Source organism: Equus caballus, chromosome 18 (assembly GCF_041296265.1).
Source record: "Equus caballus isolate H_3958 breed thoroughbred chromosome 18, TB-T2T, whole genome shotgun sequence".
NCBI lineage: Eukaryota > Metazoa > Chordata > Mammalia > Perissodactyla > Equidae > Equus > Equus caballus.
In genome coordinates this window covers 43277143-43289362 of record NC_091701.1, presented here as the reverse complement: position 1 = coordinate 43289362, position 12220 = coordinate 43277143, and the positions used below count along the sequence as shown (strand labels likewise).

General features: G+C 39.0%; 1 protein-coding gene across 10 annotated transcripts in view; it reads left to right on the top strand.

Moving 5' to 3' along the window:
* FAP (fibroblast activation protein alpha) overlaps positions 1-6228 on the top strand; it is a 74216-nt gene extending 67988 nt beyond the window's left edge. For all 10 annotated transcript variants that reach the window (XM_023623020.2, XM_014732508.3, XM_014732509.3 and 7 more), the window contains 5 exons: positions 2278-2377; positions 3438-3502; positions 4002-4074; positions 4336-4409; positions 5828-6228. In XM_023623020.2, coding sequence (XP_023478788.1) covers positions 2278-2377; positions 3438-3502; positions 4002-4074; positions 4336-4409; positions 5828-5929 — 414 coding nt within the window. In that variant the 3' untranslated portion in view covers positions 5930-6228. The remainder of the gene's footprint in view (positions 1-2277; positions 2378-3437; positions 3503-4001; positions 4075-4335; positions 4410-5827) is intronic.
* The last annotated feature ends 5992 nt before the right edge of the window (positions 6229-12220 follow it).

Here is a 12220-nt window from a genome sequence, read left to right as displayed (position 1 = left end):
TCAGTGTGCATTATGGCTCACATAAGGGTGTTCCATAAACCCCTTGAAATTCTGTGCCCTTCTAAGAATGTTTTTAAAGATATCCTTCACTTAAACAAAATGGCAAGGCATCTAAGTGCAAAGGACAAAATTCTAGAATTCTCATGGCCAATCTGCTCCGTGGGTTCTTTTCTTGCAGCAGCCACCCACTCTGCCTTAGAGCCCCACCCATGGGAGAGCAGAAAAAAGTCAACTCAGGGTTTTTTTTTCTCTTCACTTCTACAATAGGAATAGCTTTTCTAAGCTGCCTGAGAATTTAAAGCACACTTTCTTTTGTTGTGCTGCTGCTACACTAGCTTTGCTCTTACAAATTCCTAGAGACAATTTGTACTCATCCTTAAAACAGGGAATTTTATTTAGATACAGCACTGTCATCTAATCACTGAGTCAATACAGGTAAACAATTTCTAAGGTTTTGAACAGAAACGTTCAAAAACCTTTTTACTACGTGCAAATGTTTTCCATTTTAAATTTCACTTCATGCTATTTCCTGTTCTGGGGCATAGAGTGGAGAATAAGGATCCAGAATTGCTATTTTCAAGGAACATACTTTTCCCATAAAACTGTACACAATAATGACATTTCTAAAGGACTCAGGCTTACTTTGCTTTCATTTGAACCTAAAATTAAGAAGGAAGGAGAGATCTTCTCTTTCAGTAATACTTGTTGCTAACCTACTCATAAAACAAATTATTTTTATATAAGTCAATGTTTGAAGCTGATAGAGAATTTTCTCTTACCAAAATCATTTTTAAACCCAAATGTTCCTTCTATTTTTAAAATATATTTCCCCCCTATTAAAACACGTGTTAGTTCTTCTCCAAATATAATAAAAGGAGGCCATGTATCATTGGGGCTGCCTCTTTTATTCTGGGTTTTGAAGCCAAGTGTCCTCAATAAAATTCCCCAGAGCTGGAAACAAAAAACTGTAAACTAGTAAGGGACTTCATCCTTTAACTGCTGAATTCAGCAGGATTGTTTAGCTTATTCTCCCACTGCATGAATTTTGTAGCTTAAGAATAGACCCCTGCCACTGACCTGCTGCCATCACCATCTGTCTGTCTGTCTCTTGCTCCATAGAGCTCTCACTCATCTCGTTCTTGCACACTCTCTAAGAACTGACTTTTCTGTGGCAAAAGTGATAGGATCTCTGCTGACCCGAGGGAAATGATTCCCAGAAGTTTATGGTAATAAGGTCCTAAAAACAAGACATGTCCTTAGTTGGAAAGTCACATTGTCCTCTTATAATTTGTAGGATGGAGAATACATGCTGAGAATCACTTCCTAATCTAGGGCACACCTTTTTGGGGGTCCATGTCCCAGAACACTGCTTAATCCGTGTTCCCAGGAGAAGCGTCCCTCTCCCCGCATGTTTATACAGACCAAATTCATCTTCCAGGGGGAGATGCAGCTTTACTGCGTTGCTCTGCTCATTTCCTCATTTTTAGAAAAAGGTTCAAATTTCCAAGCGACATGGGCAGACATCTCCTTCTGTTATCAGAGTCACATTTCTGAATCACCTATTGATTCCTTGGGGAAGAAAATTGAGAGCTAAACCTACTCCTGACTGTGCAATTTGTATCCCCTTTTGTATTTCTTTGTTTTTCTATTAAATTTGTGGAAGGATATGCAAGATTTTTAAGACACCAATGGCTTTTCCTCCTTTGAGCTGCTATTCCAGAAATCCTCAAAACAGAGTATATGACACTATATTATACACAAACTCTGGCCATGCCTTTAACTATCCCAAAGGTTCTGATGTCTTTCCCTTGCTATTCTGTTGTAACCATAAATAAGTAAATACACCGATATAAATTCTGCTTCACATGACTTTTGCAAACTGTGGGAAGTATCGTGCCTTTACATTTTGGGAATAAGCTTTTTTTGTGCATTTCTTTCAAGTAAAATCCTAATTTTGCTCTAGCAAGGTTTTGGTTGGAAAAATATAGAGGGAGGAAAAAAAGAAAGTTTTTGCAGAAAATTTGTAATTGTATCTATCTCTTAAACTTCCCCTATTACGTTGTGATCAGCACACTAAGAATTTATAATTTATTAGTTGTGAAATTACTGGTACGTCTGGTGGAGCTTGCTGCCAAGGGTGCAAGATAGACACTTAATCTACCCTATCCATAGCTCCCGGCTCCCGTCAGCACTAATCGTGAGTAGAGTTGCTGTAAAAATATGTCGGAGAGTTTATGAAAGTAATTCTGAGACTGACTTGTAACAACGTCTCTACAGTCCTATGGAGGTTACGTTTCATCATTGGCCCTTGCTTCAGGAACTGGTCTTTTCAAATGTGGGATAGCGGTGGCTCCAGTCTCCAGCTGGGAGTATTACGGTATGGAAACATTTCATAAATGTTGCTGCGAAAACATTTAACACATAATTACTCTATATTTGAGGTTGCTAGGAAAACAAATTATGCAGTAAAATTCACCCCAGCATCACTGGGGAAAATATAATCCGTAAACAAGGTTGTTTATATGATTCATTATAATCATGTTGTAACAATCAAAGAAATCTTAAGCGTGAGGGAAGACATTCCCAAAATCCAATATATCTTATTCTCTCCCAGAAACCTTGTGCTCCCTGCCGAACCAAAGCTTTAAAATCAGAGCTAACTCTGTGTTTTTGCAGGCATACAGTTGCAGCGTAACTGGCTTTTATTCACATTTTACACAAAGTCAGTCTGGGGCCAAGCAATTCACCTCCACACCAGCATTTGCAGCTGCCAGCTCCATTGCTCCAGAAATCAAAGACGGAAAAAATTTGTTTGCAAAGTACACCTCCCATGTGTGCCTATTTTTATGATTAACATCAATACAGGATGATTCTTTGGAATTAACTCTAATAATTGTTCAAAAATGAGTTTTCATCAGATCCTCTTCCCTGTGTTGGGGTAGAAATGAGACAATTGTGACTTGTAGAGAATCTTCATTCAGGAAAAAAATGTGTGTGTGTGTGTGTGTGTGCTGGGAGAGGAAGATTTGGGGAACATATTTCCATCCCAGATTAATTCAGACACTAGGAAAAGTACTAGAGGTAGCTGCATCTGTGATTTATTTTAAATTATCATGAGGTCATTCCCTGGGGTCATTCCTATCTCAACATCTCCCTGCTCAAGAGCTTTGTATAGAAGTGAAAAAGTTTTAAGACCAGCCCTTCCTAATGTTAGCTGCTCCTGTTTCCATCATCTCCTTCTCCATTGCCTCTCTAGCGCAAGTGAGGCAGATTGCAGAGCAAATGACTTGGGTGGAGCGTTACAGTAAAGGAAAGCAAGAACCTTCCTCAGCAGCTCCACACGGGAGAGTTGAGTAGCAGTTATCAAACTAGTGGGTCTTGTTGGTTAATGAAATGACATATTACATGCAAACAACATATGTTTATATATTTTATAGCGTCTATCTACACAGAGCGATTCATGGGTCTCCCAACAAAGGACGATAATCTCAAGCACTATAAAGTAAGCATTTTCTGTTTATGTAGGTCATTAACTTATTTCAAATATGCTAAATAATTTTAAAGCAGTCATTCAGAATTTACACTTTGCTGGGTCCCCAAGCAAATATGATGATCTTTTGTTAGCTGCCAAACACCTCACTAGGAAGGAATTTACTTCATTTGGATTCTATTCTTTCTTTCCCCATCCTATCTTCCCTAACCTCCCTTTTCCCCATCCTCCTCCCCACCCCCAAACCCTACACAGCTTGAGCGGGCATCATTTATGCCTAAGGTCTCACTCATATGTAACATATGACACATAAACTTTCAGTTTTTCAAGCTAAGAATCAGATGGAAGTAATGCAAATGATGATGAAAATGTGTTGCTCTGACTCTTAAATATTTATCAAGCAAAGCAATACATAATTTCAGTATTGGTGCTAAGTCCATTGCACAATGATTTAGCTAGTTTTCTATTAGAACTTGCAGCAACTAAAATGTTAATTTTTCCTCTTTTCCAGAATTCAACTGTGATGGCAAGAGCAGAATATTTCAGAAATGTAGACTATCTTCTCATCCACGGAACAGCAGATGGTGAGGTTTAAGCAAGACTCTTACACATAAAAATACTGAGCCAGCATCACTTTGTTTAAGAAACATTAACCATCTTCCTATGCCTATGCTCAGGGTCAGTACCTAAGAGTCAGGGACATTTCCATAAATGAGTGTGATTACTCACTGCTGACAATGTCAACTGCATGACTAGATAATTGTTGGTGTTCATTTCCAGGCAGTACATGTCACTCTGTGCTTTCTGGTATTTAGCAGCACTTTAACTCTCTCTCTTTGTTGCAGATAATGTGCACTTTCAAAACTCAGCACAGATTGCTAAAGCTCTGGTTAATGCACAAGTGGATTTCCAAGCAATGGTACATAATTTCGTTTTACTCATGTTCACGGCCTTAGACCCCTAAGCTGAAAGGAGGAATCTTATTTTTTATTTTTTCACTAAAACCTAACAAAGAGGCTGTAGGGTAGACTAGGCAGAACATTAGCAAATGAACCTTGGACTTTTCATTAACTCCCTGAAGATCACTAGGCAAGCCATGTCACCTCTGGGGACCCCAATGGACTCACATATAAAATGAAGGGGTCCACAAGATTAAGTGGTCTTCCAGCTCGAACATCCAGCAGTTCTGTGTTCCTGTGTACGTAAGCGTGGCCTGTGGGTGCAAAACCTGGGAGTCCCAACGCAGCTAGAAGATTCTGTTTATTCAGTAAGATGCAATTGCAGAATGTTATCAGAAACCTCAGAGGCTCCCTGAAGTCATACAGCTTCACTCAGAGTCAGAGAATCCTTTCATCTACGTGTTCTCAGCGCCTGGCACAGGCCAGGCCCCCCACAGAAGCTTATATTTTTACTGAGTGAATGAATGAATGAGCTAGCTGTAAAATCCAGGTTGCGTAAGAAAAGGGAAATGGAAGCAGGGAGGAAAATCAGGCGAAAGCCAAGTCAAGGGAGACAGTCCCCAATAGCTGTCTTTCCCCCTCTTCAGTGAGCGTAAATTCTCCCTCACTTGCTTATGTTGAACAAGAACCCAGAAAAGGAAACCCGGATCTTTTAGAAATTTCTGTTTTTTAAAATAATTTACAAAGCATGAGGTGAAATTTTTCCGACTTTTTTTAATCATGACCTCCAAAGGAAATTCAGCTTATAAGTACAGAGCATTACATTCTAACCATTAGCCACCTTTATTCAGTGAAAACAATAATCTTACCAGCATCTCTCCAATTATAAAGTTTAAACCTATAATACCAGCTTCCTGGGTTTTTTTTAAATGATACTATTTTAACTCCTATAAAGGCTATTTATGGTTATATGTGTTGTAGATTTTCTGCAACAGAGAGGAATTAGATTCAGAGGCTAAGAGCCTCAGAGAATGTTTGAGCCAGAAGGAGCTTTAGGGAAAATCGAATCCAACCCCCTCATTTTTCAAATGAGACAACCAAGCTCCAGAGAAGCAAAGAAACAGACCCAGCGCACAAGCTCTGGAACCCATGCCTGCCTCCCGATCCCCGAGGCTGGGGCCACTGGGAAAGGTCAGCCACCAAGATTTAAAGCATCAGTTTAAAGAATACGAAACAATAGTGAAGGTTCATGTAAGGTCTTTCAATCTTCCTGCTCTAAATGTTTATATGAAAACTATTTTATTTATTCAAGTAGTCTTAGGTAGAATTTCAACCACAATATTAGAAAAGTTATCAGGTCCTGAAAGTATTAAAAAGTCGAAGCTAGATGCATTGTGTGGCTGCAGGAATAAAACAGGTTTCTTCTCTCGTGTTTCAGTGGTACTCGGACCAGAACCACGGCATATCCGGCCTGTCCACGAAGCACTTATACACCCACATGACCCACTTCCTAAAGCAATGTTTTTCTTTGTCAGACTAAAAACGATGCCGATCCAAGCCTGTCACAACCTGAACACTTTATATAAATGCCTCAGACCATTTGCTTGTTTTATTCTTTATGCTGTTAAATGTTGGTATAAACAAACAAATGAACGTTGTTTGAAAGGCTGGCACAAAATTAGAAGGACTCAGAAGTTCAACCTAAATCTTGTTTACATTTTCTGGTACTCTGTGAAAGGAGAGAAAAGTGAGCCATGCCTTCTGATTTGGACACAGACAGTGTTTTATCACCTGTTCATTTGAGGAAAAAAATAAAGTCAGAAGTTAAAGTGCTATTAATTCGTCTGTGTGTGTGTTAATTCCGAGTTCCAGTTTCTATCACAGAAAGAAATGCTTCTGCTAGGCAAGTACATGAATAATACTAGGGTAGTCATGGAGGAGAAGAATCTAGAAGCAGTTTTGGATTTCTGTAATTAAACCTCCAAATGCTGGAATGAACAGCTCAGAGTATGGAAAAGCATTGTTCAGAAATCAAGTTTGAGATGAGTTTTATAGATGCACCCTGATGTTTGCACTCTATGCTGTCCTTCCAAGAAATGTTTATTAAATTTCTCCCAGAAGATTTCTTCAACATTGCCAAAAGCATTTCATAAGGATAAAGTCAGAATTTTGAATTCGGGCTCCTTTTAAGAAATGTTTCAAATTTGGAAATGTTCCTATTTTTGTATCCCTTTTTAGAATTAGTAATGGTAACTGCCTTCAGATTGCCAAACCACGCCAAACTAAACAACACAAGAAATTAGATAAAATGGACATCAATAGCTGGAGAGGGAAAACGTGATATCTACAAGATTTTTCTGGGGTTTTAGTTCTACGTTATAGAGTTCATTTTGAAAAAGAAAAAGAAAAAGCCATAATGCCTGTAATCCCAAAGGCAACGCTAAGCCAGTAACTGTCCCTGTCAATAAGAAACTTATGGGCAGCTTGTCATCTCTGTGATTGCCACAGAGTTAAAAAGATGCACATCAGGTCACCAGAGGCTGTTTCTTAGATGAATATTGGAAGTATCCATGAAGCCACTGCCTAAGGACTGTTCGTTGACATGCTTCCTAACCCTTGATTGCCCTGGAGGCTTTCTCCCCATTCCCAGCTTGATTCTTCCCAGTTGCAGGTAGAAGATCCTCATGCCTTCTCTCATTCTCTATAGCCAGGAGAACCAATCCAGCATGGCACATTGCAGCAGGAAGGGACCTCGGAGATCATAGACCAGAGACTCCTTTGGAGTTTCTAGACATTTCTCAGTCCAGCACGTTTTCCACTACCGCTTTCTGAAACCGTGCCTCCCACTCAGACAACATAGCCCCATCTTGCTGGTCAGGAAGAAGTGCTTTGTGGCAGTCAGGGAGCCTGGGCAACGCCCTCACAGTTTCACAACTGGCCACAGCTCTTCCTCTTCACAGCCGTGGAACTGCTGATGCCCTGAGGGTCAGAAAGAAGCTACTACCTTCTCTTTCTGCTCTGCATGGAGCAGCCTCTGAAGCAAGCCCAGGTTTCCTCTTAATTTTCTTACCATTCACTCTCTTCCACTAGGGAGAGGAGAATAACCAACAGTCATTTCCTAGTATTCTACCAAGGGAGACAACAGTGCAATTACAAAAAATGAGACAACCTTGATACTTTAGCTTATCTTCTGCTTTTGTGGAATATGGAAAGCCGGTATTTAATGCCAATGTGCAATGAGTGGTCTCCAGCTTCAGGCCTTTGTTCCCACTGCCACAGAGGCAACTTCTAAAAGATGAATCTAACTGCATCATTTAGCCTGTAGAAACTCCAGCGATTCTCCACAGTCTACAAAATAGCATTGTAGATATTAGAAGTAGAACATTTCCATCATCAGAGAAAGTGTTATTGGACGGTGCTGTCCTAGAAGAAGCTTCACAGTCCATGTCTTGGAACATAGCATATGGTTGAAGCTCACCAATTGGTGAGTGAGTACATGCGTCTGTGTTCACGGAAGACTCAGGTTCTCCACATTACTGTTGATAAAGCCTTCCCGGACCCCGGGTGGAATCGTTTAGGTGCTCCTCAGGACCGTCAGCATGTGTTTGTGGATTTCTTCATTTATTCAACAAACATGGGATCTGTATGTGTACCAGACACTGTGCAGGACTTTGAGGATGCAGCGAAGGGCAAGGCAGCAACTTGAGAGGCAGTTGTTTTTTACATGTGCACATTTTGTACGGCTTTACTAGATTCTTCTTTTGGCTTGGAAGATAAAAGGTACATAAAGTACAAAGGGGAAAGATTTTAGTAGGAAATACCAAATTAAAAGGGAAGATTCAAAAACATGTTACCTTTTCTATTTATAGGAAGCAAATTATAATAATAGCTATCATTTACCGCATTTTATTCTTGCCTATGAGATTTGGGGAGGACAGTGTCCCAATATCCTAATTAACGCTGCAAAGTATAATCATCCTTCATATATCACAAACTTGAGATTTTCATTCATTCATTCAACAAATGCAATTGCAAGCCACTGTTTTAGGCACTGCAGGTTCCCCCCACGTCCCCACACCCCGGCAAGGTAGACATGTATATTAAACAGGACATATATCTATAGGCAGGGGCTTAAAGTCTTGTAAAGATGCGAAACGAATGTAACTATAATTCAAGTTCAAATGAGATTGGTGGGATTCTAGTACATGTAAGAGAGAAACCATAAAAGATTATACCATCTCAAATAATCTCAAATTCTAGACCTGCAATGCTGGGCTTAGAGCTTTTTTAGAAGGTTCCAAAATTCAAAGTGATTATTTACTATTTCTTAGAGTGAATGAGAAAGAAGCAGCAAGAAAATGGGTATTTTGTTAAATTTAACACAAATGAGGGAACTTTTATGGAGATTTAAAATTTTTTTTAAATCTATCCCAAAGTGTAAAATGTGTGATTTATTTTCTTTAAGAAAGATTTTTGGAGTACCTAAGCTGTACATGGCAGTATTCTGGATACTGCAGGGGTTACAAAGATGAATATATGACAATTTCTCCGTTTCTAGACTCTTTCAGTAAGGGCAACTTAACGAATCTGATTTTCCCAACATTTGAGCATTTTTCAGAAACTGACAGATCTTTATGCAAATGTTGTTGCCAAGCTGTTTGTAATGGTGAAATTATACTTTGACAGTAACTCTTTAAAATATATTAAACCCAGCTAAGGTTTTTTTGGAAATGTTGCCAATTAAGTGACTTTAATGAGCTTCTTGATGGTAATGTAATTAAAATTCAGATGTTCTAATTGTAAAAAAAATACGGTTCTGGGAAAGTTAACAGTAAAATAAGCAAACGTAAAATGAATTAGGGCTAATTTAAATGGTGACTATGTGATCTTCTGAGAAGATTCTACCAAAACAATGCTTTCAATTATGCTGTTTGTAAAGAAGAAAGAAGGCACCTAACAGATATTTTAAATTTATCTAGTAAAGCAGATATTTTGAGTTTATCCAATAAAACAGATCAAAAAAAATTCTGAACACAGTAAATTATTCTCAGCGTGTTAAAAGAGAACTGCTAAAATATTTCCTTGGCCTTATGGACAGGTACCTTGGCAATTTGAAGTGGAATAATTTCTAATTCAGAGAGAAATAAGTGCCTGGACCTTACCAGGCTATTCGTGGGGAAATGATCTGGCTCCTAGCAAAAGTCTGTAATGACCACCTGCTCAGATTATTGGCATGTAATACTAACATGCTGGTCATAAACACTTCTTTTGGACACACAGGTAGTATCTTTGGCAAGCTAGAACAATATGATTTCATTTTATTGACTTCTAATTAATACTCTAATTAATGCATATGCTTTGACAGTTTGTTTTAATAAATATTCGTTGGTACAGCATTACGTCCTTCACTCTGTGGTTATCCAGAGTCTGCATCCTGTGAGTAAGAGAGAGCAGTAATCAAGCCAAGGTCATGCCGCAAGGGTTTGACAACTCATCTTCCTTCTTTCATAAGCACTGTTCATTGACAAGCAAAGACAGTAACATCTTTGCTAATCATTAGTTATTAGGGCCAGGAATTTTTCTCACTATTACAGAGGGTCGATTTTTGAAATAAATGTCTTAATGAAACACAAAATAATATAAAAATTATTTGTGTGTTATAAACTACTATTCATTCACGTATATTCAGTTTGTTACTGAAACATCCTTTCAGATATTCATAGACACAGCAGAAGTTTTGGATACATCACAAAATTTACTTATATCACATTGACACTAACTAAATTTCCAGTTTTAAGAGATGGTAAAAAGTGATGATGCTTTAATATATACAAGTGCTTCATATACCAACAAAAAACAATGCTGCTTTCTCCTTTTCTTTAGAAGATTAAAGTAACGCTTTACAATATTGTAAATTTCTTCCTTTCAAATGAAATACAAGATAGCTCATATGTCAATTCTTTTAAATATACTATGTTCATCATAACTCATTTTAGAGGTAGCAGACTGTAATAGGTAAGGGCATGGATACTCAAGTCAGACTACTTGGTTTGAGTCTCAGCTCAGTAACATGCTAGCTGTGTAACTTTGGTCACTTTTCATAAGTTCTTTCTGCTTCAGTTTCCTTCTATCTGAAATGGAGGATAATAATACTTCCATATAGAAGTCACGAGTGTCCAAGGAAGCTCATCCACCTTGATACTTGATCTTGAATGAGTCGTTCATCCCCGTATCCCCATACTTGTCTGAGGAGTTGACTATGTGTGACAGTAGTCATGGAAATGCCTTTGGGGAAGACACACTGCCAGAGAAATGTGCGGTTGAACAACATGGACAGTTCACTCACCCAGCTTCATGCACGACCTACAAAGCACCACACAGGCCTTCTGCTCTGGCCGTCTCTCCACCACTCTCCCATTGCCCTCCAACTCCAGCCACACGGGTCTCCTTTGTGGGGTTTTTTTGTGCAGACCAAGCTTATTTCTGTTTCAGGGACTGGAATGTTGTTTTCTCAAATTTTCACTTGGCTGTCTCCTTGTCATTTAGGTCTCAGCTCAGGTGTTATCACCTTAGAGAGAACTTCTCCGGTCACTGGGTTGAACGTTGCTTCCACCACAGCCAGAGACTTTCAGCCACATTATCTAATTTTGCTTTCTTGATAGCACTGGTAAACATTGGAAATTATTTTATTTATGTATGTGCCTACTTGTTACCTATTTCGCAGATTAGAATATAAGCTCCCTGTGAGCAGTGAGCCTGCCTGTCTCTTTACTTTTCTGCGCCCTGGGTCTAAACGGTCCCTGGAATAAAGTGGAGGAGGCTGAGAAATATTTGCTGAATGTAGTACCATCTTCTGTGGATAGGAGGGCCTGTGAAACTCAAATCCTTATGTGTGATCTCACAGTGGAAACAGATCTTGCCCTTTTTGCAACTTAGTATATAAAAGGAACTTACTGTTTCCCCTCAAAGCAAAGAGGAAGAAAAATCCCTGAGCAGCGGGTGGCCCACAGTCATGGGAATGGGGTAACGGAGGACATAATCTTAGCCAAAAATCTAAAAGACGTTTATCTTTGAAACAAATATAATTTAGGTTAGGAAATGGAAACACAGCCCACTGCACTATCCAATCTCCAATATTCCCTGCTTCTAGATGAATCTCCGGGACACTACAGACTGAGGAAGTTTGCCACAAAATGTTCATACTGGAAAAAAGTCAAAGTAATTTCTGGAATGCTATTGATTACTCTAGAAGCTTTTATTTTAAAAAAAAAATGGAGTTTCAAAACATATTTTACTTAGTAAATGTATTTCAAGCACTAATGGTTTCTTTCATATTATAAAACAAGGATACCCATGTCCTACACTGTTTCTGTCTCCTGATCAGATGTCTCGTATAAGTTCAAACCCAAAGTTTGGTTGGTTGGTTCCTTTAAATGCAGATTATAAGCTTGGAGTCACCAAAAATAAGCCAGTGAAATATATCTTCCAAAAACTGTACATTTTAGATAGTGTTTTTCGAGTTGGTCATTTAACATGGGTGAATTGAACTTTCTAGGATCCCACTGATGCAGCTGAGTGGGGCCTTGTGTTCTGCAAAACTGCCAAACTGAATCAAGAGAACTGAATTCTATTTCTTGTGATTTAGGAAAGCTTCTTCTCTTCCTGAGATTCCATCACTCCCTCTGTGTGCCACAGTTACTGGGCTAGACCCATGGGTCTGCAAGCCCTAAGAATTCCTCTGTGTTCCATTAGGGGATAGTACACAGAATTCCTAAGCCTTAAATCAGCTTCTAAAACCTGAGGCCCATAGGTTGGATAATAGGAGTCAATC